At 46.5% G+C, this 26,042-nt stretch overlaps 1 protein-coding gene across 1 annotated transcript in view; it reads right to left on the minus strand.

The window, feature by feature from the left end:
• Window positions 1–11,124: 11,124 nt before the first annotated feature.
• The window catches only part of Map3k5 (mitogen-activated protein kinase kinase kinase 5), a 201,429-nt gene continuing 186,511 nt past the window's right edge, over window positions 11,125–26,042 (minus strand). Inside the window, exons 25-30 of the mRNA XM_032894935.1 lie at window positions 24,716–24,821; window positions 20,323–20,566; window positions 16,046–16,158; window positions 14,949–15,061; window positions 12,852–12,928; window positions 11,125–11,867 (exon numbers count right to left, since the gene is read on the minus strand). Coding sequence (XP_032750826.1) covers window positions 11,807–11,867; window positions 12,852–12,928; window positions 14,949–15,061; window positions 16,046–16,158; window positions 20,323–20,566; window positions 24,716–24,821 — 714 coding nt within the window. The 3' untranslated portion in view covers window positions 11,125–11,806. The remainder of the gene's footprint in view (window positions 11,868–12,851; window positions 12,929–14,948; window positions 15,062–16,045; window positions 16,159–20,322; window positions 20,567–24,715; window positions 24,822–26,042) is intronic.

Genomic DNA, 26,042 nt, shown 5'->3' on the forward strand with positions numbered 1-26,042 from the left:
CTCTTTTGTTGCAGTTTTTCATGGACAAGGCAACCCACCTTTTCTTTAACTAAGCTGCACTCATTAGTATGTTCATGTCAAGCCTAAACCAATGAACCAAACTCGAAGTGGAACATCCTGTGTCACCTCTTCACCTGCGACCCTTTGACACATGTCTGAGAGTCTCGAACCGTTCCCCTTTCACCCCCACTGGCACGCCGAGCCTACTCTAGATCTATCCAGGGACCTCAGAGTTAAGTCTGGAGGCCAGACTCTTTCCTCCTCCGTCTGGTCTACACGGCTGCTCTGAAAAGAAGCCCTCCTTCTGGTTTCCAGAGCAAACGGGTGCCTCTCATACACTGTCGCCTCTCAAGCCTAGCTGTCCCAGATGGGTAGGGAGGAAAAGGACTTCCCTCGGAGAGTTCGTGTTTGTGTGAGAGGTTTGTGAGAGAGCTGTTTTGTTGGAACAGGCTATCAAGAGTCACAGTTCCCTGGCATAGAGAATCAGTCTGACTAACAAAGCTTTAATCAAGACACTACTCCTTCCTGCCCACACAATACTGTCCCAGCAGCCTCTTGGCTCGACCTTTGGCCTCAACGCAACCATCATTCCTAACTGATTTCTGGGGATACTTTGAGCCTTTCCCATTTGTCCTGTCGAGATGACTAAACTTCAGCTCCTCTCCACACGTGTGCCTTTATTTTCCTTATTTCACACCCCTCACCTGCTGTTCGAAGTTCAAGTGCTACCTGCAGGAGGTGCTCTGGGATGACCACAGCCAGAGTGCTCCTTCCCCCACTGACCTCACAACCTGTCCACAGTGGCCTGGGGGTTTCCTTACTGAAGTCAAAGATCGTATTTGCCAACCTGCCAAACTCCATGATTTTAATAAACCAGAGAAAGTGCGCATTCTTGGTTAAATTATTCCAAGCGTCGATATCTTCAGTTCTTGTACTAACATAACAAGACTTGAGTGTGTTTTTTTAAAAGCTCTTTGAATAATTTGTTTTCAGGTACCATGACACAAGTGTCTGAATTCTTTAGAGACCAAGCCAATCAATGTAAATCAGTGTTTCACACACATACTTAAGCAATGGCAATGGCTCACTTCTCTTTAACTTACCACAGTGGGTTAAAAAACCCATTGTGTCTCAAACCCACTGACCCTTTCATGGGCTAGCCTAAGACTATTAGAAAGATAAGATATTTACATTACAATACATTGGCAGTAGCAAGATTACAGTTATGAAGTAGCAATGAAAATTGTATGGCTGGGGGGGGTCATCACAACATGAGGAGCTGTATTAAAGGGTCACAGCATGAGGAAGGTTGAGAACCACTGACTCAGCAAGAGCTGAAGTTTGCCTCATGAAGAAGCAGGGCTTCTAGTTCCTAGGACTTATATCACAGGACAACCTCAGTGTCCACTCTGTTTATTTGGGGACACATAGGCCCCTTCAGGCTAAATGAGACCATAAAGATCACTTTTTACTCTGGAAAAATTCACAGAACATTCACGACCAAAGTAAGAAAGTCAAAGTCTTTCCACCCAGAATCCTGATTTAAAAAAAAAAAGAAAAAGCAAACAAAAGCCCCATTCTAGGTTGTAAGTATCTTCCAAAAGGATGGCAACAGAACCCATCAATTATAGGCGTTAATTTACTCCTCTGCACATCAGAGTTTGGGCACCGTGGGTTAATCAGAAGCAGCATTAAGTTTTAACTCTGTAGTATCTTTTTAAGGAAGGTTGGCAACTGGAATTTGTCCTGGGTAAGCTGATTTCCATAGCTTGTGAATGCACAACTTCACACGGAATTTGAGCTCATAGTTTTGCGATGTGAGAGCCTATGGATTTGCTCAAAATAGTCTAATAACAAGGGCTTGACATCCTCTAGTGGTGAAATACAAATCTGTTTCTTAAAGCAATTGCGTTTTCTGGTTCTTGCTTCCTTTGATGAAGGGAAAATACTACAGTATACCAAGATAACTGTTCATCCTCAGGGGGGAAAAAAATTTTTTTTTAAAGAATATAATCACGACCCTTGAGCAAAAGCTAAACATATGTGCAGAACTGTTTTCTGAATGTTGCGTTGATAGCGTGCCCTTTAAATACATGCTACGCCGCCGAAGCTCACTCTGTGAGTCACACACCTACAAATACACAGGCCTTTAATCTTGAACATATCGCAGGTATTGTTTCTGTAATAACCGGAGATTTTAATCTGAAGCTCTGAAACACAGCCTTTGCACAGGGACATAATTTAAGAACCACTTAAGGTTCGACTCTACCTCAGAGTAATTATATATAAAAAGAAAAAAGGAATGCTTCTGGAAACGTGTTGCTGTTTGTGGCTAAGACGACACACAGGTAATCTGGGGCTTGGGGGGGCGGGGGGTGAGGTGGTGAGGCAGGAGGAGGCTAAAATTAAGCCGAGCCAGAAACACATGGCAAGACCCCCATCTCAAACAAACAAAAAGACAGGGGAAGAAAGGAATGTGGCATTTTGAGGTGGGAACTTCCTTCTTGGTGGCATTAAAACACAAGTTTAGATATCCCTCTCATTCAATAAATAAAATCTCATATAACCCTATGATTTAAAAATAATTGGAGTGTTTGGATGCATATAATATGATGTGAGAGTATAATACTGAAGAAGTTCTACATTCAGGTAAAAGTTATAGGTTTTACACATACAGAACATTAAGCTGTCAACGTTCAAATGGCCTTGTGTTCTCTCAGTGTCACCTACGTTTTAAACAATACATTTGCAGAGTCAGTGAGATGGCCTGGCGTGTAAAGCGGCTTGCTGTCAGGCCTGTAGACCCGAGTCCAGTCGCTAAGACCTACATGGTGTCCTGAGACCCGATTCCCTCAGGTTGTCCTCTGGCTCCCAGACTTGTGCTATGGAACGTGTGTGCGCACACACACACACACACACACTAAATGTAACTAAAACACGCTAAGAGCCAGATAGAATGGCTTACACCTGTATTCCCAGTAGAGGCAGAAGGAGTTTGAGGCGAGTCTGGGATATAGCAAGGTAAAGCCTGGTATGTTCTGAAATATGGAGACTGTCTCAAAAACCAAACTAAACCAAAAATGCACATTACAGTTCCTTTCTGTGGCATCCAGTGGCACAGAAGTTGTTGAACACCAAAAAGCACAATTAGAAATACGAGGAAGGGGGGGCGGGGAGATACAGGACCAGAAATATATGATACACACACACCTACATACGTATGTCTTGGTCATATATAAAACATGTTTATTGGAAATTTAAATTTCTAGGTAAAGATGTGGAGGAATCGTTTGCTAGCAGAAAGTAATAGCCAATAAATTCTAATTTTAATGGAAAGAGTACTTCAGGCTGGTGATGCGAATCAATGTTTATGTAGGCACTTGCTCCAAAAACCTAAGTTTCATCCTCAGTACCCACTCTTAACAAGCTACCATCTGATCTCCCACACGCACGCTGTAGCATGTATATAACCCTCAACACAAAGTAAATATAAAATTTAAGAAGACTTCAGAACACATGGTTTACTTTGTATCCTAATTGTTAAGACATATGGATCGTTCATTCCTTAACACGATCAGGCACGGCATATACTCCAGTTGCAAGTTCATTTATGTCTGAACAAGTATCGATGCAGATCTCCAAAGCATTCAAGGATAAACTGCTGCCGATTAAATCGCTAACATTCTTCCCCCAGGCCTTATTCAGAACCAAGAATGCCCTGGATTGGGGAGCCTGGACAGCTCCCAGCTCATCAAGTTCTCTAAATAATTACTCAGGCATCGATCGCTTCTCCACCCAGACCAAAATACTGATCACCGATCTTTCAAATGCAGAAGACAAAAATAATCAACTACGTTTCAGGATGTAGCCTGACATGGGAATAAATCGAGGACACTGTGTCAATCTTAACCTCAGGTGTAAATCATTAGAGTTTAGGTACAATCGCAGGTACACACTGGAAAACACTAAGCTCCATGGGCCTTGCATGTTAAAAATCAGCACGCCCTCTAAAGGAGTATGTTGAGGTGAGGGTGGGAGGCGGAGCGAGTTTTGCATTTAGAAAACAATCACTTATGGTTGTGGGCGTTGAGAAGCAGTAACAGCTCGCAACTGCCCGGTCCGCACCTTACCATTTCTTTAAAATAACAAAGCGCCACCCGCCCCCTCGCCACGGGTAGGAAGATAGGAGGAGCTGCTTACTCCGCCAAGATTAGAACAGGGGTTTAGGAGGGAGGGAAGGAGGGAGGGTATGATTTGCAATACAGTCCTCGAAGAACAACAAAATCACGAGGAGGGGGGGAGAGTTGGCTTCATGCTAAGGAGAGATGGGTACGAGTGGGAAGACCTTCCGAGGGTGTGAGCTGTGTCCCTGCGTGTCCCCGGTGGCTGTGCTGGAAGCAAATTGTCAACACCGAGCCTGAGGGTGGCAGAGCCAACGCTCCAGAGCTCTGGCTTTAGTGGCACAGGAAGAGTCGGGCTCCGAGACCGCGCTCCGCGCTCTGGGTGAAGGCCGGGTGGCGAGGTCCGGAGAAACCGGTCAGCCGCTTACCTACCGGCCGGATGCCTCGGCTCGGACCCCGCTCTCCCGCCCCGCGTGCCCCCTGTCCTCTGTGCGCGCCCCCGCCGCTCGGCCGCTCCGAGGCTCAAACTCTCACTCTTCCCCGGACCCCCGACAGCCCCGAGCGCGCCCCCACCGCTCGGCGGCTCTGAGGCTCAGATTCTCACGGTTCCCCGAACTCCACGGCGCGCCCCCGACCACCCCGCGCGCCCCCGGCCACCCCGCGCGCCCCCGTCCTCTCTCCCGCGCGCCCAGGCCTGCTTCCACCTGTTGTGACCCCGCGGGCGCCGGTAGCGCGGACTCCGAGGGTCTCTGGCTCCGGGACCGCGACCCCGCCCCTGCCCACTCCTCCGACCTCCGCGACCCCCTCGCGTCCCGGCCGTGTCGTCACCTGGGTCGCTCTGCGTAGCGCCGTCGCCACCCCTGTGGCCGTCGCCTCCAGCTCCCTGCTCCGCCATGGTGCTCCGATGACGCGCCCGGAGAGCCGCTCCGCCCTCTCCCTCCGCTTCGCTCCCGCCGGGCCCCGCCCCCGGGCCCGCGGCCCAGACAGGTGAGCGGCGGCCTGCGCGGGCGTGGGGCGGGGACGCCGAGTGCTGGCCGGACGCCGCCGGGGCTCGGCGCGCCCCCTGGCGGGCAGGTGCGGCGTCGCAGGCGCCCCGACGGACGCGGTCGGAGCTAGGGTCCCAGGCGGCGGGTCCTAGCCACTGCCGCGCCGGAGCGAGCGAGCGAGAAGAGCGTCCACCGCAGCCCCGGTGCGGCTGGGGGCGTTCGAGCGCTCCTGTTCCCCTTTGAACTCTGAAGCCTCCAGGTCAGTTTCGGCTCCGTGCGGACTGGAGTTCGTAGCGACAGTCGCCCAAGGAGCCGATGCCACGTGGAGAGCTGAAGTCCACCGGCTGGGTTCCGCGCCGGGGATCCTGGCTCCGTCTGTACCTTCGACGGTGACTCTAGCTTTTCTGTGTCTGATGGCCCAGTACGCACGTTACTGAAACCTGCGCTGACTGGCGTGGCGTTTCTTATTCTCGGATTCCGATTAGTACACTGTCTTGTGACTATCTTGTTTAGAAGGACCAGAGGCGTGGGTAAGGCAGCTTTTAAAAAGAAACATTAGCAACGGAGAAACAAATTTCTGCCGAAGCAGGCAAAATAAACGATAAAGCAACAAAATGCTGAGGGGGTGGTTAAGTGACCTACAGAAATGGAAACAGAAGAACAGAGCGGCCTACGGAGTCTGCCTGCTCACACACAGAGTCACGTGCCCACGCTCGGTTAGCTGAACAGATCCAACGATAAGTATGGGGGACAAAAAAAAAAAAAAAAAGAGTATCAGAACACAATCCTTATTTACAAGGGGTGTCCCTCTAAGCCCAGGATTGGAGTGTATCGCTTTAATTACAGATTTTCTGATTTGTCCTGGATTCTCCCCAGAGCACCTACAGTGGAAGAGGCAAACAGATTTTTTTTTTTTTAAAGAGTACACTGTAGCTGTCTTTAGACACACCAGGAGAGGGCATCAGATTCCATCACACGTGGTTGTGAGCCCCCATGTGGTTGCTGGGAATTGAACTCAGGACCTCTCGAAGGGCAGTCAGTGCTCTTAACCACTGAGCCATCTCTCCAGCCCCCGAAAACAGATCTTTAAACAGTGAGATAGTCCTACAGCATATTCCAACCAATCTTAACACGCTTCCGGTCAGTAAAAATGAAGTCCCAGGTAGGTGGAGGATGTGTTTGTTGGCCCCGGCTTAAGCACTAGCAAGGATTTTCACTTTGTGAAATCAGGAGAGTTTAGGAGAGCTTTCCTCGAACAGCAGAGAGCCTCTCTTAGCTGAATGTAGTTAGTTCAACTATTTGGCAGACCCCTGGAAAAGGAAGGTAATTTTTTTTCAGGCTCCTGATTGACGTTAAGTACACAAGTCAAGATGTTATTCATACTAGATGTTTCTGTTCTGTTGGTGTATTTGTTTAGCTATTATATTGGGTTTCTATATCTACCACTCTTCCAACCCTTATTTCACCCTAATCCCTAAGGACAGGAGAGAAAGGTGGGAGAGGAAGGGGGTATATACCTCCATAGGCCACTTTCTGCTGATTGGTACATTGTGTTTCTTGCCGGTAAGTCTAGCGAACCAGCTATAACAAAAGCAGCAAAAGATGGAGCAGCGGCCACCACAGGGTGCCCCACTCTGGACTCTCATTTATACATTCCCCCCACCCCACACCCCCAGAGTGCCCAGAATTAAACTATCTGTAGCTGGCAACAGTCACACCCCTGCTAGTGCAGGAGGTAGATCATGGCCACCTGCAGTGAACAGCCTCTAATCTCACACCTGGGATTAAAAAAGAAAAGAAAAGAAAAGAAAAGAAAAGAAAAGAAAAGAACCCCCCACACACACACACACATAATGGGGTTTTTAAAGAAGCCAAAATTCTCACTACACCAACCCACCTTACTCCCTGAGGCAGGAGGATCATCAGGAGCTTGAGGCCAGCCTAGGCTAAATAGTGAGACCCTATGTCAAAAAACTAAAAAAGCCATCGATGAGTGCTTGGCAGTAGTTGGTCCAGTGTGTGTTTGTCCTCCCGTTCCCTCAGTAGTTTGTGTTTTAGTCGATCCAAGTTAAATGCAGTAAGGCCTTGGACGGACTCCTCGTTCCAAACCTAGTTTGCAGTGTAGATGGTTAATTCACGGAGGGAATGACATCTGTTGAATGTCAGATGCCATCATACTGTCCTTGAGGCTGTACTTTTTACTAAGGGACACAGAAGCCATCTGCCTGGAGTTCACACAAAGTTCTGATCTCCCACTTCCCCTCCCCGGGGGAGAGCAGAGCCTCTGGCACTATTTCTTTTCTGCCTCCTTTTCTCCCTATCCCCTGGACACCCCTTCAGCTAGGGCCATGGTAACGTACAGTTTTTCTCACGCATCTACAGTGGCTTCCCAAGTCACAATATCAAGTGACTTTCTATCAGTTGTTCCCCAGATGTCTCCTGCCTCCACCTCGATGGCTGGGATGGTAGGGGGACGGTACCCCCTCAGGTCCCTTAGACACATTGTGAACTGGATCCTGCATTATTCTCAACTGGTTCACTCCCCACTAACCAGGCTTTACTCCCTCCCCAGACTCCTTTGTTGGTGTAGAGCTCTCCTCTTCTGTTTCCTCCAGAGATCTTCATACTCTCCAGAGTTTAAGCCACACCTTCCCTATCTCTTCTTTGTCTCTCGGGACCCTCCACCTGGGTGACTCTCAAGTCGAGAATGTATTCTCCTGACCTCAGTACCAACCTTCTCCAAAGCATTCCTTAGTCTTTTGTGTATGCGTGTGTGTTCGTTCATGGGTGTGCATGTATGGATGTATGGAGGTGGTTGGTCGGAAGGAAGGACAGTGTAAACCTTTTGAGACAGGGCCTCTCATTTTATCCAGAGCTTCCTTCTACAATGGCTGGCCAGCAAGTCCCCAAGGATCTGCCTGTCTCTACCTCCCCGGTGCTGGGGTTGCAAGCATGCACACCACCATGCCTGGCTTTGTTTCCGTTTGATTTTCTGTGAGTTGAACTCAGGCCCTCAGCTTACGAGGCGTTTTACTGACTGAAGTATCTTCCCAGCCTATTCACAATATTCTTTGTATAATACTGTCATGACACGCTGCTATGAATCCAACGGATCCAGATCATCCCGGCTGAGTTCCTACTTGTGACTCTTTCTTACCCATCTAGGCTCAGCATTTACCCCATCCTCTCCCTCATCAGCACTGCCCACAGTTCCCAAATCTTTTATGAGTCATTCCTGAGGCCCTCGCTTCCCATTGGCATGACTCACGCCGGACCCTCTTCCAGATCTGAGACAGGCTCGGAACTGCCCTGTCAGTTCAATTCCCCTTACACCGTGTTAGTAGATTAGCAATCACCAAACACACAGCCACTTTACACAGCTCTATCTGCTTCAAAACCTCTTTAATAGATTCCCTATTTCCATATAACCCGATGCTAATCTTACTCCCTACTTCCTGAGAGGTCCTTGGAACCCTTCATCTTCTAACTTGTGCCACGATCATTTGAATTTCTGCCCAATGGGTTTCACTCATTTTCCTCAAAATGGTTCAGATCCCCCTCTGGCCTTTCGAATGCCCGTGTTCGGCCCTGGTCCTGACTTAGTATCACTACTGAAAGGCCCAGGTTAAGATTCTACATGGAGTATGTCCACCTGTCCTGGCTCAGTGGGCTTTACCCTCTGAACTTGACTAGTGACAGCTGGGTTTAACACTTGCCAAGCCTGTGAGATGTGGGAAGATTTATTGCAAATCCAGGTCTTCAATGCATATTTTTGACGGCAGAACCATAAAGTCTGGAACTGTGAGTTATTTGTGCACAGGTTGAAGTGTCCTTGCTGACATCATGTACTCGTGGTGGGTGTCATTCATTTCTCTTCTATGGTGCTACAGCATCTCTGTCATCAGAGCCATTTAAATGGGGTTCTGGTAAATCCATTCTCTCTTAAAATAGAGGCACCGTCAACCCTGCATAACTTTCTATTCTAAATATCTTCCCAGGCTCAACTCAGCCTTGAAAAACTTTTCTTGATCCCGTTCTGGCTTTCGTATCCATAACCCTTCCTATGCTCTTGAGTCCTCTCTTGGTGGACCATGGGTGGTAAGAACTACCTCTTACTCATATGCCTCAGCATGGCCTCTCCAGTAGCATTTAGCCGGTTGTGTGCACGGTGTGTGCAGAATTCCTCTTGCACACTCGTGGAGGCCGGAGGACAACTGTGGAATTGTTTCTGTCCTTCCACTCTTGTGTGAGTTCTGACAGGTCATCGCAGGCTTGCATGGTGAACACCTCTACCCACTGAGGTAGTCATCTCATTGGCCCGCAGTATTGAACAAATGCTTCTGAGTGGCAACGATCCCAGGATGGGCAGCCCCTGGGCTCTTATTGTATGCCAGGCATCCCCTAAGTACCTTGCCTGTGCTGTTCTCCGTTCATTCCTAGAACAACCCTTTGAGGAAGGCACGCCGTTTCCCCATTTCACAGAGGGAGGAACTGAGACAGAGAGGCGAATTTGCCAAAGGCCCAAGTTAGGTGAGAGTTTCCTTCTGGGATCCACACTTAACAGTGAGGTAGCCACCTCACTCCCGCCCCGCCTAGGAGAGGAGCTGTGTCTCACTTTGCTTTTCATTGGACCCAGAAATGAGGTATGATTTGATCATCACTTGATGGGGAATTTAAAAGATGTGTTTGGTGCTTTTTATTTTTTTAAGATTTACTTTAAATTACGTATATGTACATGTATCTCCTTGTGTGTATGTGCATCTGAGTTTAGGTACCCATGGAGCTGGAGTTACTGGCTACTATAAGCTGCCTGATTTGTGGCTCTGGGAAGCAGGTCTTAACCACTAAGCCATTTCTTCCGTCCCAAGGTGCCCGGTCCTTAAAGCCTTCTTGTTGTTGTGTATGGTGTTACTGGATTGAGCCTACAGTCTCACACAGGGCTAAGCGAGTGCTCTGTGATATTACTAAGTATCTAGGTCATCTGAACATTCATCTAGGTCGAGAAGCCCGGGCATACTGAAGGTAAAGTCCTTCCTAGTACAAACCTTCCATGAACCTTAATCCACAATGGTAGGTGACCTGGGAACACAGTGTGTGTTAGGAAGGCTCGAGACAAGGAGACAGAAGCAGAGTAGGGAGGGAGGCAGAGAGACAGACAGACGGACACTGGAGGTAGGGGAGAAGGAAGGAAAAACTATATGAAGGACCGGTTAAAAATGGGTAGCTTGCTCCTATGTACACACAATATAAAAGAAGCACTTAAAACATTAAAATTAATGAGACAACCTGCGTCTTAATGCAGAGGATCTGAGAGACTAATGATCTGTCCTCAGGGGTGAGGTGTTTTAAAGAAGATCAACCCTGTTGCTGTCAATTGAGAACATTTTCAAGAGAATTATTTTATATACTCAATATGACAATATGACACATTGTACTTTTATTTTCACATAGAAATAAAGGCCATTTCTCTTTTATTGGAGACTTTTCTATGGGTCAAATCATGACACTTGAACGCCTCTGCATTGTTTCCACGCTATGGAATACACATCCCTGTGTATATAGGAAATTAATTTTATTTATCTACCTAGGAGCTTCACACCTCATCCTGGTTACAAAGGAAGGCTCATAAAAATATAATATTTGGCTCAAAAAATTTCCCCAGATGTGAGAACCACATTAAGGAGACAGAAAAGACAGTGGTGTCCATTAGGATCCTCTTGTAAACCACTTTGAGATATGGTACAGTGTCTTACTTTTTCGAGGTAACTTGGGGTCATGGGGAAAAGACATCGAGTTTAAAATATTCACGGCTCTCTTGCGCCCCCCGCCCCCCGCCCTGCTGTCCCCAAGGGACAATCTGGATCCCAGCTGTCCTTTCATTGCCTGAATAGAAACACATTCTATTCGATGTCATAGATGAAAGCAAAAGAAAAAACAAAACAAAACAAAAAAACAAAATTTAACCCAGTCATTTAGTGCATCAGCACAAATTAAGAATTCTCTGGACTCTGTCAAAGTAGCATTCCAGCAATCTTTTTACTTTTCTGTAAATATGACACAACAGATAGCTTTAGAACAAGCTAACATCACTACAATCCAGGCATGTGCTAGTGGTACCGTTCAGTAGTACATAAACCCCTCCAACAAACACACCCTAGGCCAGAAACAAGTTACAAAATACAGTCAATATGACAATTAGTACAGAGTAGAAACCATTACTCTTAGATTCTGCCCACTTAAAAAAAAAAAAAACAACAACTTTATACAATGACTGAAATGATGCCTTTCTGCTCAGACACTCGGGCACTACACACTGAGAACCCTAAAAAGCCGTGGTCACATTTTGGTTTTGTTCCAGTGGTACGCAGTCACACGAAACGTTCTGTCTTTTCCGTGGTAAACACCGGGTTGAAATGGATAGCTGCTGACTGAAAAACCTCTCCGTCAAAATGTGTAGGCTAAAACAAGCCCCGACATTACAGCTCTAATAAGGATTGTTCCGAAAAGTCCGTAGGAATTTTGTAGAAATGGAAGGTAGGAGATTTCAGTGTGTCTTATCTCTTTCTTTCTTTTTTGAGTAAACAAATACTGGATTTAAAGTGCAGCTTCTTCCTCGCCTCCCCTCGACTCCTCCTCCCACAAGGAGAGCAGTTCTTTATCAGTGTTCAGAATCTCCAGTCAAGGTCACCCTGGCGGCAGTCAGGCCCCTTTGTTCCGAAAGTCAATGATGGCCTTCCACAGCGTGCACAGCATCCCTCCCCTGTTTAAAGACAGAAGAACAAGCTGAAGAAAGCTTTCACTTGGAAATGAGAGGGAAAAAGGACTTCTCATTCAGCTCCTTTGGTGAGCGGGAAGACCCCAGGTTTAACAGGCTTCATGTGTTCCGTGTGCATAGTATTTCCCACCACCCTTCTTCAGTCCTTTCCTTTCCACCACGGAAAGTGTCGAGGACAAAACACCATTTTACATTTTGAGCATTTTTCAAATGTGATCATACATACATACATACATACACACATATACATACAAATGTGTGTATACATCATTTTACATTTTGAGCATTTTCCCAATGTGATCATATATACATACATACATAAACATATATACATATATACGTGTGTGTGTGTGTGTGTGTGTGTGTGTGTGTGTATAGTTTTTTTCAAGACAGGGTTTTCCTGTGAAGCTCTGGCTGTCCTAGAACTCGCTCTGGAGACCAGGCTGGCCTACAACTCATGGAGATTTGCCTGCCTCTGCCTCCCGAGTGCTGCGGTTAACAGCATGTGCCACCACCACCCAGAAAAGTGTCTTTTTAGAGGTGGTTGCTAAGTTACGGATCTACCTGGACCAGGAGAGAAAACTGACAAGAAATTGTACCAGATGATACAAATCATTCCAGCTGGTAAGTAAGTAACCACACCCACTATTTTACCAGAGGACCACAGGCTACCTTAAAGCTCTTCACGGAAGCCTGAATGGGATCTGCGTGACTTCGGTCTGCAGTCTGATTTAAGAAATCCCTTCCCATTGACTGTCCCATACTCAACAGAAATACTGGTTATTAAGAGTTTCCCCAAATAGCCTCGCCCAACTAATTTAGCTTAGTGTGAGGGTTGAGAACCAGACCCAGCCCTTGCTGAGCCGGCAGTGCTGGTTAGAGACCCCCAGGGCAAGGACCCAGACTTCCTGTTGTAAACCAAGGGTCTTTCCCTCGTGGTAACCAAACGTAAGAGGAAGAAGGCAATACCTTAGTCGGAGGCACTTCAAGTCGTCACGCGTGACGTAGTAAAGGACATCCACCAGCGTGTAATCCTCAGCCAGAAACTGCCGAGAGAGGGAAGCATGCACACGGTGAGATGCTGTATGTACCGTGAAGGAAGAAATAAAATGTGCCCACAGGGCAAGCGTTGCTAATAATCAAGAATGAACCCAAAAGGAAAGCCATTATTAAAAAACAACAACCCTCTGGAATTAGCAGAGGAAAAGCCTTCTGATTTCAGCCTCAGAAAGACACACGTCGATGTGATTCCCGTGGCTCACAGATTAGAGGTGATGCACGCAGGCTTAATCCTGCTTGTTGTTATGCACGCGCGCCACTCACGGCTCGCATCGAACAAGTCTCGTTCTCCATAGCTCTTTGTTACCAAGCAGTCAGACAGTATTCTTGGGACATTATTGCCTGTACATAGTCTCTAAACTTACTTTCCTTAGCTGGCAACACAGACCTCCCTGTAATTCCCTGCAAAGCCAGTTCTGGGTGGAAATGGAGCTTTTAATTATAGCAGCTGAAAGGGAAGATGACTTAGCGGGTCACTGTTTAGTCTCCCTTGATTGTGATTTGAGCCTGAGAGGATAAATATTTTGGAGAACTTGGTCGGGTGTATGGTTTTCCCTTAGTGAGAGAGTTACTTTGACTTAGGTATCAGTAAATTGTTAAATGTATATCTCTAAGGAGACCCTAGATTTTATGTTGTCCATATATTGCAAAAATAAAAGTTTATTTTGGTTATTTAAATGTATATGCATAAATCTGAAGACAGTATGGTATTATTAAGAGGTTGTCTTTTCTTGCAAATGGAAATACAACAACTTAAAAAAGGGAGTTTTTATTTCTAACTGTGTAAGGATGTGCGTTTGCACATGGGTATGTGCTAGAGTACAGGCATGTCTGGGCTCCAGGAGAGGGCACTGGATCCTCTGGGGCTAGAGTGATAGGTGGTTTGAGCCACCACATGTGGGTATTGGGAACCAAATGCCAGTATTCTATAAGAACAGTACACACTCTTGACTGCAGAGATCTCTCTCAGACTCTCAAATAGTACACACACACACACACACACACACACACACACACACACACACACACACGTTATACATGTGATGTTACCTCACATGCTCTACATGCTAACTGTAAGAGTATGGTGGTGAGAGAGGAATTTGCTGTAATAGACACAATGTGGTTTGTATAGTGAGTATTTCTGACATAAATTCCCCAGCCACATCTACTTTTGTCAAGTAGCAATGAGTAGCCACTGCCTAGCAGAGCTAATAACACTGCAAAAGAATTAAAAGGTTAAGGAGTAGCAGCAGAGGGGGCCATTTTCCTTGTACTCCTGTTCATTCCCTGCTCTTCTTAACTTCCCTTCTGTAAACAACAGAATCCTTAGAGGCCATGGACAACTGTGCGGTATCCACTTCCTTGCCTTTGTGCATCCCCCACCCCATGGAGAACAACTTCCTTTCCTGGTCTGTCCTGTCCCAGTGTATACAGTTGGCCAACTTTATAGTACGTTCTACCTTAGAGTCACTCATTGCCCTCTGGGAGAACCTTACACATGCACACATGCATGCATCCACACACATCTCCACATACACCACATATACCATACTCCACGCACATGCACATACACACCACAGACAAGCATAGCACACACACTGACAGACACACACAACCACATACGCGCATATATGTACCACACACACGTATGCAGATATACGACACACACACCAGACACATGTGCTCACACACACCACACACATGCACATACACACCACACATAGACAAGAACACCATACACACACAGACCCGTGTGCACACACACACACACACAGACATACACAGACACACACACAGAGCCCTGCAAACTCCATGTCAGAATTTGCTAATGTAAGACTGTTATTTTGTTTTTTTTTAAATCAGGGGAATTCATCTGTCTCTTGTAACGTATGAGCCTCTGTAGGGTGGGACTAGCTCTGACTCGCTGAGAAGCATGTCTCCCATGCCTAAGGTGCCAGTACATAGAGAACTGAAATACCACAGGTCCCACAGATAGCGCCTCTTTACCCGACTTATAGTGTCTTCGTCAGCTCCATTTTCCCTCAGCCAGCCAGTAAGTTCAGACTCTTCAATGGATGTACCAGGAGCGTTCAGGTGGCACACGGGAAACCCAGGGGTATCTAGAACCAAACGTGGGGAGAATCTTTAGTTTCACAGAAGCAATGTAGAACCCTCAGGATCCATGGGAATTTTGTGCTCATTTTAAATGCTGTCAGAGACTAACTAATAAAAAAGAACAGGTTAGCTGGCTACATGACAATATAAATAAAACTCAGACAAGCGAACTCTACCAGTAAATGGGAAGTCAGAAGTCACACTGTAATAAAATGTACTTTGTACTTTCGTATAATTTCTTAAAACTCTGTGTGCACCGATCATGCCTTGTGGTTTTCCTGCAGCCAAGAGAAATAGTTAGCAGAGTACAATACAATTACAGTCTCTTTCTTGACTATTTGTAATAATACAGAAGGGCCAAATAGTAAACAAGGAAGGGCAGCTACAACATCCTAATAATTAGCCAATGAGATTCAGCTGTGAGTTCTCCTAATGCTTATTCCTTCCCTGTTTCAAGCGATGGCCTTTTCTTACTGTAAGCTTATCTTATTGATGCCACTCCAGGTCTGAAAGGAGGAGAGCCAGAATATGCTGACACAGAGTAGCATTGTTTGATTCTTGCGCTCTCACTGTGAAATCTTCTGTCTGTTTTTGTTTTTTTTTTTTTTTTCCCCACAGACAGGGTTTCTCTGGGCAGCTATGGCTGACCTCCAACTCAGAGATCTACCTGCCTCTGCCTCCCAAGTGCTGGGATTAAAGGCTTGATCCACAGATGCTGCCAGCATTGTGAAATCTTGACAAGGACTAAAAGAGGGGAGAATCTTGTTTACCTCAATAATGCATTATCTCTGAAAGAGTAGCCACGAGCATGCATTTCTGTTGTGCTCATAGAAGATGAGCAGTTACTGAAGTTAAGAAGGAGATCTTTAAAAAGGACTTCCGGCTGGTGAGGGAGGGGCAGCTGCCTGCTAGCCTTCCCAGCCTTCTGTGGCAGCCTGGTTGAGCAGGCGTGCCTAAACGGGACAACTCTGAAATCCTCTGCTGCTTACCTATGGGTTGGGACTTAAGCCTCAGGTGCTTAATTTCTTGGTCCTTTTCTTCAATGGCTTGATGAAGGAGTGCCTGCAACTCTTTCTCTTTCCGAACCAACTCTTCAAGTAATCTGCGAGAGAGACTCTGGTTGGTTGACGGGATAAGAAAGCAGGAGGTAACAGTGCTTTTCTAAGCTCGGCCTTCTTTCCCAAGCTACAGCAAGCACAGGGATTTTCTAGAAATAAAAGAGTCAGTCGTGGGTACCAGTGGCTCTGGTCTGAAGTCAGGGAGTGCATGTGTCATGAGCTCTCTGTAGACAAGTCTCGGATCTGTGGAAATTTGAGGAATAACTTAGGCGAGGCTACCTCTTATATCTGGCTCAATAAAAGTTAATGGTTATTGTTACAATTGTAGCCATTACTGCTATCTTCTTTCTCCCTTCTTAGGCTGGGTTAGGCTAACAAGCATTTAAAAGCACAGCCCCATTTCTGGTACATTCAGTTCTTAAGGTGGGTCTGGTGTGCTCCCAAGACGCGAAGATAAATTCTGAGGTTCTAACATGACTTCTGCCCGTGGAAAGCCCACTAGCAACTAAGAACCAACCAGTGGCCAGCTCACACTGTCCAGCCTGTTTCTGTGAGGAATCACTACACAGCTTACAGGAGCTGGTGTCCTGGCACTACCTGGGAAATCCTGATTCACAGTTCTGCATGTAATTATAACGTATATAATCATTGGGGTTGGAAAGACGGCCGAGCGTTGAGGAGCACAATGTTATTCTTGCAGAGGACCCTGGTTTGATTCCCAACACCTACACGGCAGTCCACAACCACCCCTAACTCCAGTTCCAGGAAATCTAATACCCTCTTCTGACCTCTGAGGGCACCAGGCACACATGAGGTGCATGGGTATACATGTGACCAAAACACTCATACACACTAAGCAAATCTCAAAAAATAAAATACATAATTATTAAGGCCTTTACAAGGCCTTCAAGACCAACTATTAAGTAGCCTGCAGCTCTTGGCAAGCCAGCTCTGTTTCATTTTATGACCACTGATAGATTTACTTCGGGACTGTGCACAGCCAAATGCTGGTTTCCTTCCGTTGACATGCTGAGCAGACAGCATGCTGTAACTGCGAGATAAGCCTGCACCTGTAGACTGCCACACACTTCCTGTGTTCATCTTAGACACTGCCCAGTGCCTCCGGGCTTCAGTTTTCTTGTTTGTTAAAATGAAATGGGAAACTCCTAGGAAGGATTACTGTACAAATTCCATGAGACAACATATATAAGTAGAGGCCCCTAGCTTGCACTCCAAGACCTCCTCCATGCAGGACCTAAAGATGAGGCCCTCGTGAAGGAGATGGGTCACAGCAGAAGTGAGTGTAGAGGTGGGACAAAAGTGAGGCACAATAAGAGAGAGAGGAGGGCTAAAGAAGATAGGTAAGCAAAGAGCCCTGCAGAGAAAATCCTGTGCATGGTTAGATGGGTTAAACAACGGGGGCTGAAAGCAAAGGGCCAAAGAGAGACTTTGTATCAACCCCAGCAGGTGTGGTGTCCCAGTATGGGAAGAAGCGAGCTCTGAATGGATTTTTATTGGGTGATTTTGATCTGGAATGTATCTTTGTCTACCCTGCGGATTTACAGAGCGCTAGGAAAGGATGGCATATGGCTTTCTTACTTGCTATGTTTTATCTTTTGTGTCAGATCTCTCACTGAACTGGGAGCTCACAGATGCAAATTGATTGGCTGGGCACCAAACCCCAAGGGTCTTCTCCAGTGCTGGGATTACAGACAGGTGACACTGTGTCCAGCTTTTATGTGGCTGCTGGGGACTGAACTCATGCTTGCATAGCAAGCCATCTCTTCAGCCCCTAAGCTTAAGATTTTTAACACCAGGAGTTGCCCCCTTTCCTAAAATACACCCACATCTCCACACACACACACACACACACACACACACACACACACACACACACACACACACACACACACAGAGGCAGGCATGTACACTCGCGTCTTGTATCTGCTAGGCAAGCACCCTGTCATTGAGCTACCCTCCCATAACAACATTCAACTGGAGATAAGTCCAGGTAGTAGCCTATCGTCTCTGTACTTGGGAAGTAGGGGCAGGAAGATCAGGAGTTCAAGGGTATCCTTACCCACATACCTAGTTCAAGACCAGCACGGACCACATGAGACCTTGTATAAAAGGACTGAAAAAAAATTTAAATCTTAAGAAATAATAATATCCAACTGAATGTTCAAAAGGTCTAAGATAGACATTATCAATCCCTGCGTATGCGCTCAGTGCTGTTAGTAAACTGTCTGCCCTTCTTCCGATCATTTGTAAAGAAAATGTTGAATCTCACCTTACATTTCTGATGGTTAGGGGAATTTAGAAAAACCTAAAAAGGAAAGAGGAGACCAGTGGTCCTTAGAGTTCACAGATTCAACTGAGAGCGTGCAGAGAAAACACAAATGTGTAGATTATGACAAAAAGGTAGCTGTGTCAGAGGGTAATACAAAAAACATGGCAGATCCCTCTATAGAAATGGATAGATTTTGGAAAGCAAGACTTCAGGTTGAGCCAAGAGGACCTGAGAGAAGACCTGTGACCAGATGAAGAAAACAGCTGGGAACTGGGGTTCCGGGAAACTGCAGATGTCATAAACATGGCAGACAGAAGACTGTGCTGGACGGTGAGCTCAAGGCAAAGCAAACAGGCAGAGGAGAGGAGGGAGAACTACACGCACTTCTGAGATGTTTAGAAATGTAGGTCCTACCCACAAGCCCAGGAGGGCAGGCAGAGCTTTGATGGACAGACCAGCAGACAGACATAACAGCTCTTTGGTAGTGTTCCTGCAGAACTATTCTGACCAGAAACCATGGTAGGTACGATTGGAGCAACACAGTAATTCAGGAGGCTTCCCCCTCCAGAAACCAGAGCAGGGGCTCCAAAATCAGGACTGAGTGGCCGGGTGAAGCAAAGCGATCCAGTCTGTGGCAGCTACAATGAAGGGTCAGAAGAGGCACAAGGCAGAGCTGTGTGTCAGGGGACAAGGTCAGCGTGTGGATTATCAGAGTCACCGCCACCATATTCGAAAAACATCTCCCCCACGAAAATCACCAGCGATAAGCAGGTGAAGTTTAACTTTTAAAACCGTAAACTTACAGTAAGAAATATGTCACCTTTGTCACCATGGCGGACAGCTATATCTTCAACTAAGGTCTCTAAATATTTGAACGTCTTTTATTGATTCTCTAAAAAGTTTTCATTGCAGACTCAGAGCCATAAAGCCAGTTTCCCACATGTCAACAGGGACCGGTGCAGGAAGCTGTAAATCACAAGTACTCAGACTTTGAACTGTACCACCAACTGTGAAGACCAGGAGACATTCACTGCTCATTGGGTAACTGGATCAGATAGGTTCCAGGGCACCAAATTCTCAGCGACAAACACAATACGTCACGACGCAATCACAAATGTGGCCAGGAACCTTCAAGTTCCTGAGTGCGAAGTTTAGTCCTGTCCCTTTGAATACAGGGGCTTTTTCTTTTTCTTTTTTTTTTCTTTTTTAAATACATAACTAACTAACTTTGTTTTGGCATCTGTGATAGCTTTTTTTTTTTTTTTTTTTTTTTTTTTTTTGATTACATTGTTTTTTTTTTCATCCACTCATAAAGAGGGTCTGGGTTCCCATTACAGATGGTTGGGAGCCACCATGTGGTTGCTGGGAGTTGAACTCAGGACCTCTGGAAGAGCAGTCAGTGCTCTTAACCACTGAGCCATCTCTCCAGCCCCCTAGGGGTTTTTTCTTAAAGGAACTAGATATCCCAAGTCGTGGTCGATCTCTGTCTCCCAGAAGGACCGGACTGCCTGAGTCTGTTTCCAAGAGGGCCCCCATGAGGTCACAACTCAGTTATTCTGTAAATCCCAGGGTACCCAGGGTAAAGCAGCAGATAAGTGCTCGAAAGGCTCAAGTCACCCTCTGGTATTTGACACAGAAAAGCAGTTAGCTTTCTGCGCAGGGGTGAGAGAACCATCCTGTGTGGTCTGTGGGTCAGAATTTTGTTTGTTTTTATATACAAGGTTCCTCTGTGGCCCGGAATTCACTCTGTGGGCCAGGGTGGCCTTGAGATCTACCTGCCTCTGCCTCTCCAGTGCTAGGGTTAAAAGGCACACATCACCACACCCAGCCCCATGGGTTGGACTCTTTAAAGTAGACCCGGATTATTCACTGTTACAGGAAGGAGAAGAAAAGAAACGAGCCCGCACCCTCCCGTTACCTGTTAGTTTCCATCTTCATCCTCCCAAGCTGCACATTCAGCGAGCGGTGTGCATTCTGGGAATCATGGGATACGGTGGAGCTGAGCGTGCTCACCCCTGAGGTAGCCACGGCATCCTCCACGACAGGCTGAGGCCTCCGCGAGGTTTGATTCGAAGGCGATTCCTCGTGTTCATCGTCGACATCCAAGTCTTCCGGATCCGCCGTGTCGCTCTCCGACGCGAGGCTGAAATGTGGCCTCAACTCTACGCGGCAAAACACGGTATTAATAAACGCAACCAGCTGACTGTTTGCCTCCATGCGTTAGGTGGTATCAGCCCCCATGGGATCCGCCCAAGCTGCTCTTTCAAGGGAAGGCGAGTTTCTGTGCGTTTGTTCAGATTGGTCCTCCGGGCGGGAAGAGCACCTACAGGGCTCTAAAGATCATTCTCAGCGCAAGAAGTGAGCCTGGGGCTGGAGAGATGGCTCAGCGGTTAAGAGCACTGACTGCTCTTCCAGAGGTCCTGAGTTCAATTCCCAGCAACCACATGGTGGCTCACAACCATCTGTAATGGGGTCTAATGCTCTCTTCTGGTGTGTCTGAAGACAGCTACAGTGTACTCATATATAATAAATAAATAAAATCTTTTTTAAAAAAAGTGGGCCTGTATTATCTTTTTATTTATTTATTTAAATTTTCATTTATTTTTATTTTTAGCGTCCCATGGCTTCTATGCTCGGCATTTCTGTGCCTGGTCACCACCACACTGGAGAGGCAACAAGGAATACTCAATGTTCCCAGTGATCTTCAGGACAGCCAGAGAACAGAACTCCCCAGGGACGCACTCCCACTGCACTCTGTTCTGTGCCATCAGATTGGAACAGGGAGACCAAACACTTCTTGAACTTTTATTTCGAAACAAATGCTATTTACAGTAGCAGAGAAATTATATAACACAGAGGGTGTTCCCTTGTACCTACCAGAAGCTCGCCCTACGCTTAACGTCTTGTGTGACTTCAGAACTGCTGTCCAAACCAGGAAATCAATATTGACAACTAACTCCCCTCTCCCTCTCTCTTTCTTCCCCCTCCCCCCCTTTTATTTCTAAGAACAGGATCTCCGTGGCCCCCACCATCCTGCCTCATCCTCCCACAGGCTGGGATGACAGACCCACTTGACAGCATACCCTGACTCAGTGACTGTTAAATCTATCTCTTTTCTGATAATGTTCTCTCACTACAGTGAGGGACTGGCTCTTCTGGTCTCTCCCAGTCTGTGACTACTATTCCCGTGCTCTCATGACCTTTGTTCCCTAACCCCCCAAATAGGCTTAGTCTTTTTCAGGTAGGGTCTCTGTAGCCCAGGTTGGCCTTGAACCCATAATCTTCCTGCCTTAGCCTCCAAAGAACTTTAAGGAGAGCTGCTCAGATATTGTATACCATGCCCTTTATACTTGATAAAATGTCATCATTAAATAGACTGCATTTTTTTTTAATTTATCATAGACATGATGCTGTGCCCTTTGTGCGCCCATCATAGCAAGAGGTGCACGATGTGTGGGTCTTATTATCGCTGATACTTCCTTGGCTGAGGAAATATCCAGCCCTCCCCCCCATACCCCCCTGTCCCATCAGAGTTACTATTTTCCCTTTGCAGTTAGTAAACACCTTGTAAGGAGAGACTTGGAAACCATTCCCTATCCTGCCTTATCTACTAATTTTAGCAGTTCTTGCTTGCCATGATCAGGTCGCCCATGGTTGTGTGGTGGTGACTCTTCTATTTCCCGCACTCCCTCCACATTTGGCTAATAGAACTCTGTTGTAGCTACGGGCTGACTCTGCCCTGTATTTACTTATTCGATTATTTGGGTAATCCATCCTGTCAGGCTTGCTATAGTTTGGGTCTTAAGTTTCCCCCAGAGGGGGAAAGGGCTCAGTTCTTAGTACAGCGCCACTGGAAGGTGCTGGGGTCATTATGGGGCATATGTCACTGTGGGTTGTAGAACCTGGTTCTTGCTTCCCAGCCACGAGCTAAGAGGCTTAGCCCTGCCAAACACTCTCACTAGGACATGTCCCCACAAGCCTAAAGCCCAATTGCGGCCAAAAATGAACCGTCTCTCTTATAGACTGATTATCTGAGGAATTTTCTATGGTGATAGAAGAGTGACCGGCAGAGACCTATAACCCAATACTATTTCCGCTTCGTTTCATTTTGCTGTTTAAATTTCGGTAGCATGGACTCATGGGAATTTCTTCAAGTTGGATCCGGTATCCTTGTAGTGACACTCCCCACCCCCACCCCCACGCTTCTCAGAGCCCTTCCTGCTTTTTATCACCACAAGATGTCTCCAGTCCTCCTTATATCTCTCCTACCTCAGGCCTGAAACCAACCGCTTCAGCAGGAGCCCAAACTCCCCCTGTCAGAGAATGGTGTCCAGAAGCTACAATCTAGGTCCAGACACACTTAGGAACTTACAGGTAGTAAAGATGCTATGCCCACACCTGCGAACCAGACAAGGCATTCTTTGACCAGAGAGGGAATTCCACGGTTTTGAAGGATTCCCATTACTTAAACATTGGTGAGGTGGTAAAATATCTCATATTGATCCTTTTAGGTTTCTGTGTCCTACCTTTAAGATGCAGGCACAAAACTTAACAGCACACATGCCTAACCCATGCACACGTGTCTCTCTACAGACAGACCTGACTAGTGACATCTCCACATACAAGCCAGGCACAAGAGCTCTGCTTAAAAGCTTTGACTACTGAATAAACTGTCCAGGTACTTCAGAGGTTTGTCTTGGACCAGAAAGACACTCCTCACTCGTGTCTCAAACCTTGGCTCACCGACACTATGACTTTTGTGTCTCACTGCCCGTAGAGCGAGAGTAGTTTAGGTCAATGATTTCCAAACCCAGCCGTGCATCGAAGCGGCCAGAGAGCTGAACTCAAAAATCAATTTCTATAGCTAGAGTATAGAGGATTCTTTTCAGGGCCATGAATATATTCTCTGTGATGTCTAATGGTGGGGAGACATCATTACGTTCACCCAGACCCAAAGATCGTATAGTTCTTTTTTTTTTTTTTTTTTTTTTTTTTTTTCCTTTTTTTTTTTTTTCGGAGCTGGGGACCAACCCAGGGCCTTGTGCTTGCTAGGCAAGCGCTCTACCACTGAGCTAAATCCCCAACCCCAGATCGTATAGTTCTAAGAGTGGGCCTATGTGACTGGACTCTCGGTGACTGTGACAATGCTAGCCCAAGTTCATCAACTGTAACAAATGTGGCTTCCAGGTGGGGAACGCTCACACTGGGACAGGTTACGTGCATGTTGGAGCAGAAAACATATAGGAGGGCTGGAGAGATGGCTCAGTGGTTAAGAGCACTGACTGCTCTTCTAGAGGTCCTGAGTTCAATTCCCAGCAACCACATGGTGGCTCCCAACCATCTGTAATGAGATCTGATGCCCTCTTCTGGTGTGTCTGAGGACAGCTACAGTGTACTTATATAAATAAAATAAATAAGTCTTAAAAAAAAAAAGAAAAGAAAACATATAGGAAGCCGTGACTTTCCTCTCAATTTTGTGATTAATCTAAAACTTTTTGAAATTTTTAAAGAACCAGTTCCTGGGCCTTCACTCTGGAAGACTATTGCCAATTGGTCTGAGATGGGGTGGCGAGCTGTGACTTTTTTGCTGAATTTGTCAGAAGAACTGGCATTCACCGGTTAAAAACAGTGCCAAGGAAACGCGTCTATGGGTACAGATACCTACACACTGAAATTCATTACTATTTGGTGCATCTTACGGCTTCTAGTTCTTCTGTCCTGGTGGGCAGACTAAAGCAAGACTAGTTATGCAGACTAGTGATGAACGTTTGCTCAGTGTATCCCTGTGTATATTGGATGTACTAAATGAGTGTTACTTGGTGACTATGGTGGTTAAAATGAGAATACTCACACCCCATAAGCTCATGTAGTTTGGTGACACTAGTTGGGAAGGCTTAGGAGGTGTGGAGGAGTGGCCGCTGGGAGCAGACTGTGAGAGTTTAAAGACCTGAGCCACTTCAAGTTCCCCGTTCTGCTCCATGCTTGTGATTTAAGAGGAGAGCTCCCAGCTTTCTGCTTCAGCCATCACGCCTGCCCTCCGGCTTGCCTCCCCACCACGGAGGTGGTGGTGGTGGGTTGCTCCGGAGCTGAAAGGCCAGATAAACCCTTCCTTCTACAAGGTGCCTTGGTCATGGTGTTATCACAGCAAAAGAAAAGTAAGGCAGCAACTCAGAAATGACTTTTTGGAAAGTCAGCAAGTGCTCTTAAAAAACGCCTTAGTCAACCAGACACGAAACGGCCGAGGCGGACCGAGCGGCCCGGAACACACGAGCCCTGCTTATCTGTGTACACACTAAGTAAGGAGCTCTGACCTGGAACCAGGATGGTGATCGCTGTCTGCACAGCCTTCCGAATGATACTGTCCAAGGCAAACATCCAGTGTGGCTTGATGTTATGATTCCGGAGAACTTTATTGACCTGGAAGAAACAGTGACCTTTAGCCTATGTTAATTTTTTACATTATTTATTACTATTATTCTCCTCCCCCAAGGTGTGTGTGTGTGTGTGTGTGTGTGTGTGTATTTATGATGCACGGGTATATATGCATGAGGAAGAGGAAGAGGAAGAGGAAGGCTACAGTTTTGGAACTCAGCACAGCCAGAGGACGTCGTAAAATCGGGGAGAGTTGAAGGGGTTGTCAATAAAGATAATCCCTCCCCTGCAGTGTCCTGGATGCCATCTAACACAGACACATGCTAGAGCACACTCACGATCTGGAAATCGTCATGGGAAGAGAGTACAAACTAGCATTGGTGTGCAACCTACACCTCGCCACCATCCTGATCATTTTCTTCTTTTCCCGCAGCTGTTGCAGGTGCCTGTCTATACAGGGGAATAATCTGCTAGAAAATTCTAGAAAGCCCAGTCACACAAATCATCGGTTGTAAAGATAACCTTTTACAATGGCCGTTGATGTTCCACCCATTTAAACAGACACACGCCCGACCATTCTGTCCTTTAAAAAAAAACCATTGTGAAGTACACAGAATAGAAGACTTCCGATGTCAATCATTCTTTGTTTGCTCAGATGAGTTTTAATAGTATAGAATTAGCGATTTCAACCACCTGAGGCACTACGTGCCCTCATATTACTGTGTGGAGGCCCTTATCATCCATCCTTAGGACTGGGACTTGGGACTCACTGAGATCTAAGTTCTTACCCAACAGTCCTGCTTCCTGCTTCCTTCCTGCCTGACCTGCTTCCTTCCCTGTGGACTGCACCTCAGTAACCTCCCCAACGTCAGAGGAGGAACTGTTCGGCTGTTTTGAAAGACCATCCTGTTTGACTTAGCATTGACATTCTTAGGCCTCGTCCACAGTTACGACCCGTGTCAGAATTTCTTTTTTAAAGTTTGAACAGCACTCCCTTAACATCTGGACTGAGTCATCTACCTCCCTCCCAGTTCACAATGGCTGGGCTGTGGGTAGAGAACCAGGTGGAAGATGGGAAGTGGTGGGTGAGCTGCAAACTCGTGCCAAGAGTCAGAACAACAGCTGCTCAGCCTTTCCCTTGGTCCAGACTCATCCACACCACCCAGCTTAGGGGAGGGCCGGTCTGAGGACGTTCTCATAGCTGCTTCAAGGAAACGAACTACTTCTTGGGCTTCACTTGCTCCAGGAAATTCTTTCAGGCGGAGT

The sequence above is a fragment of the Rattus rattus genome, chromosome 2 (genome assembly GCF_011064425.1).
Source record: "Rattus rattus isolate New Zealand chromosome 2, Rrattus_CSIRO_v1, whole genome shotgun sequence".
Lineage (NCBI taxonomy): Eukaryota > Metazoa > Chordata > Mammalia > Rodentia > Muridae > Rattus > Rattus rattus.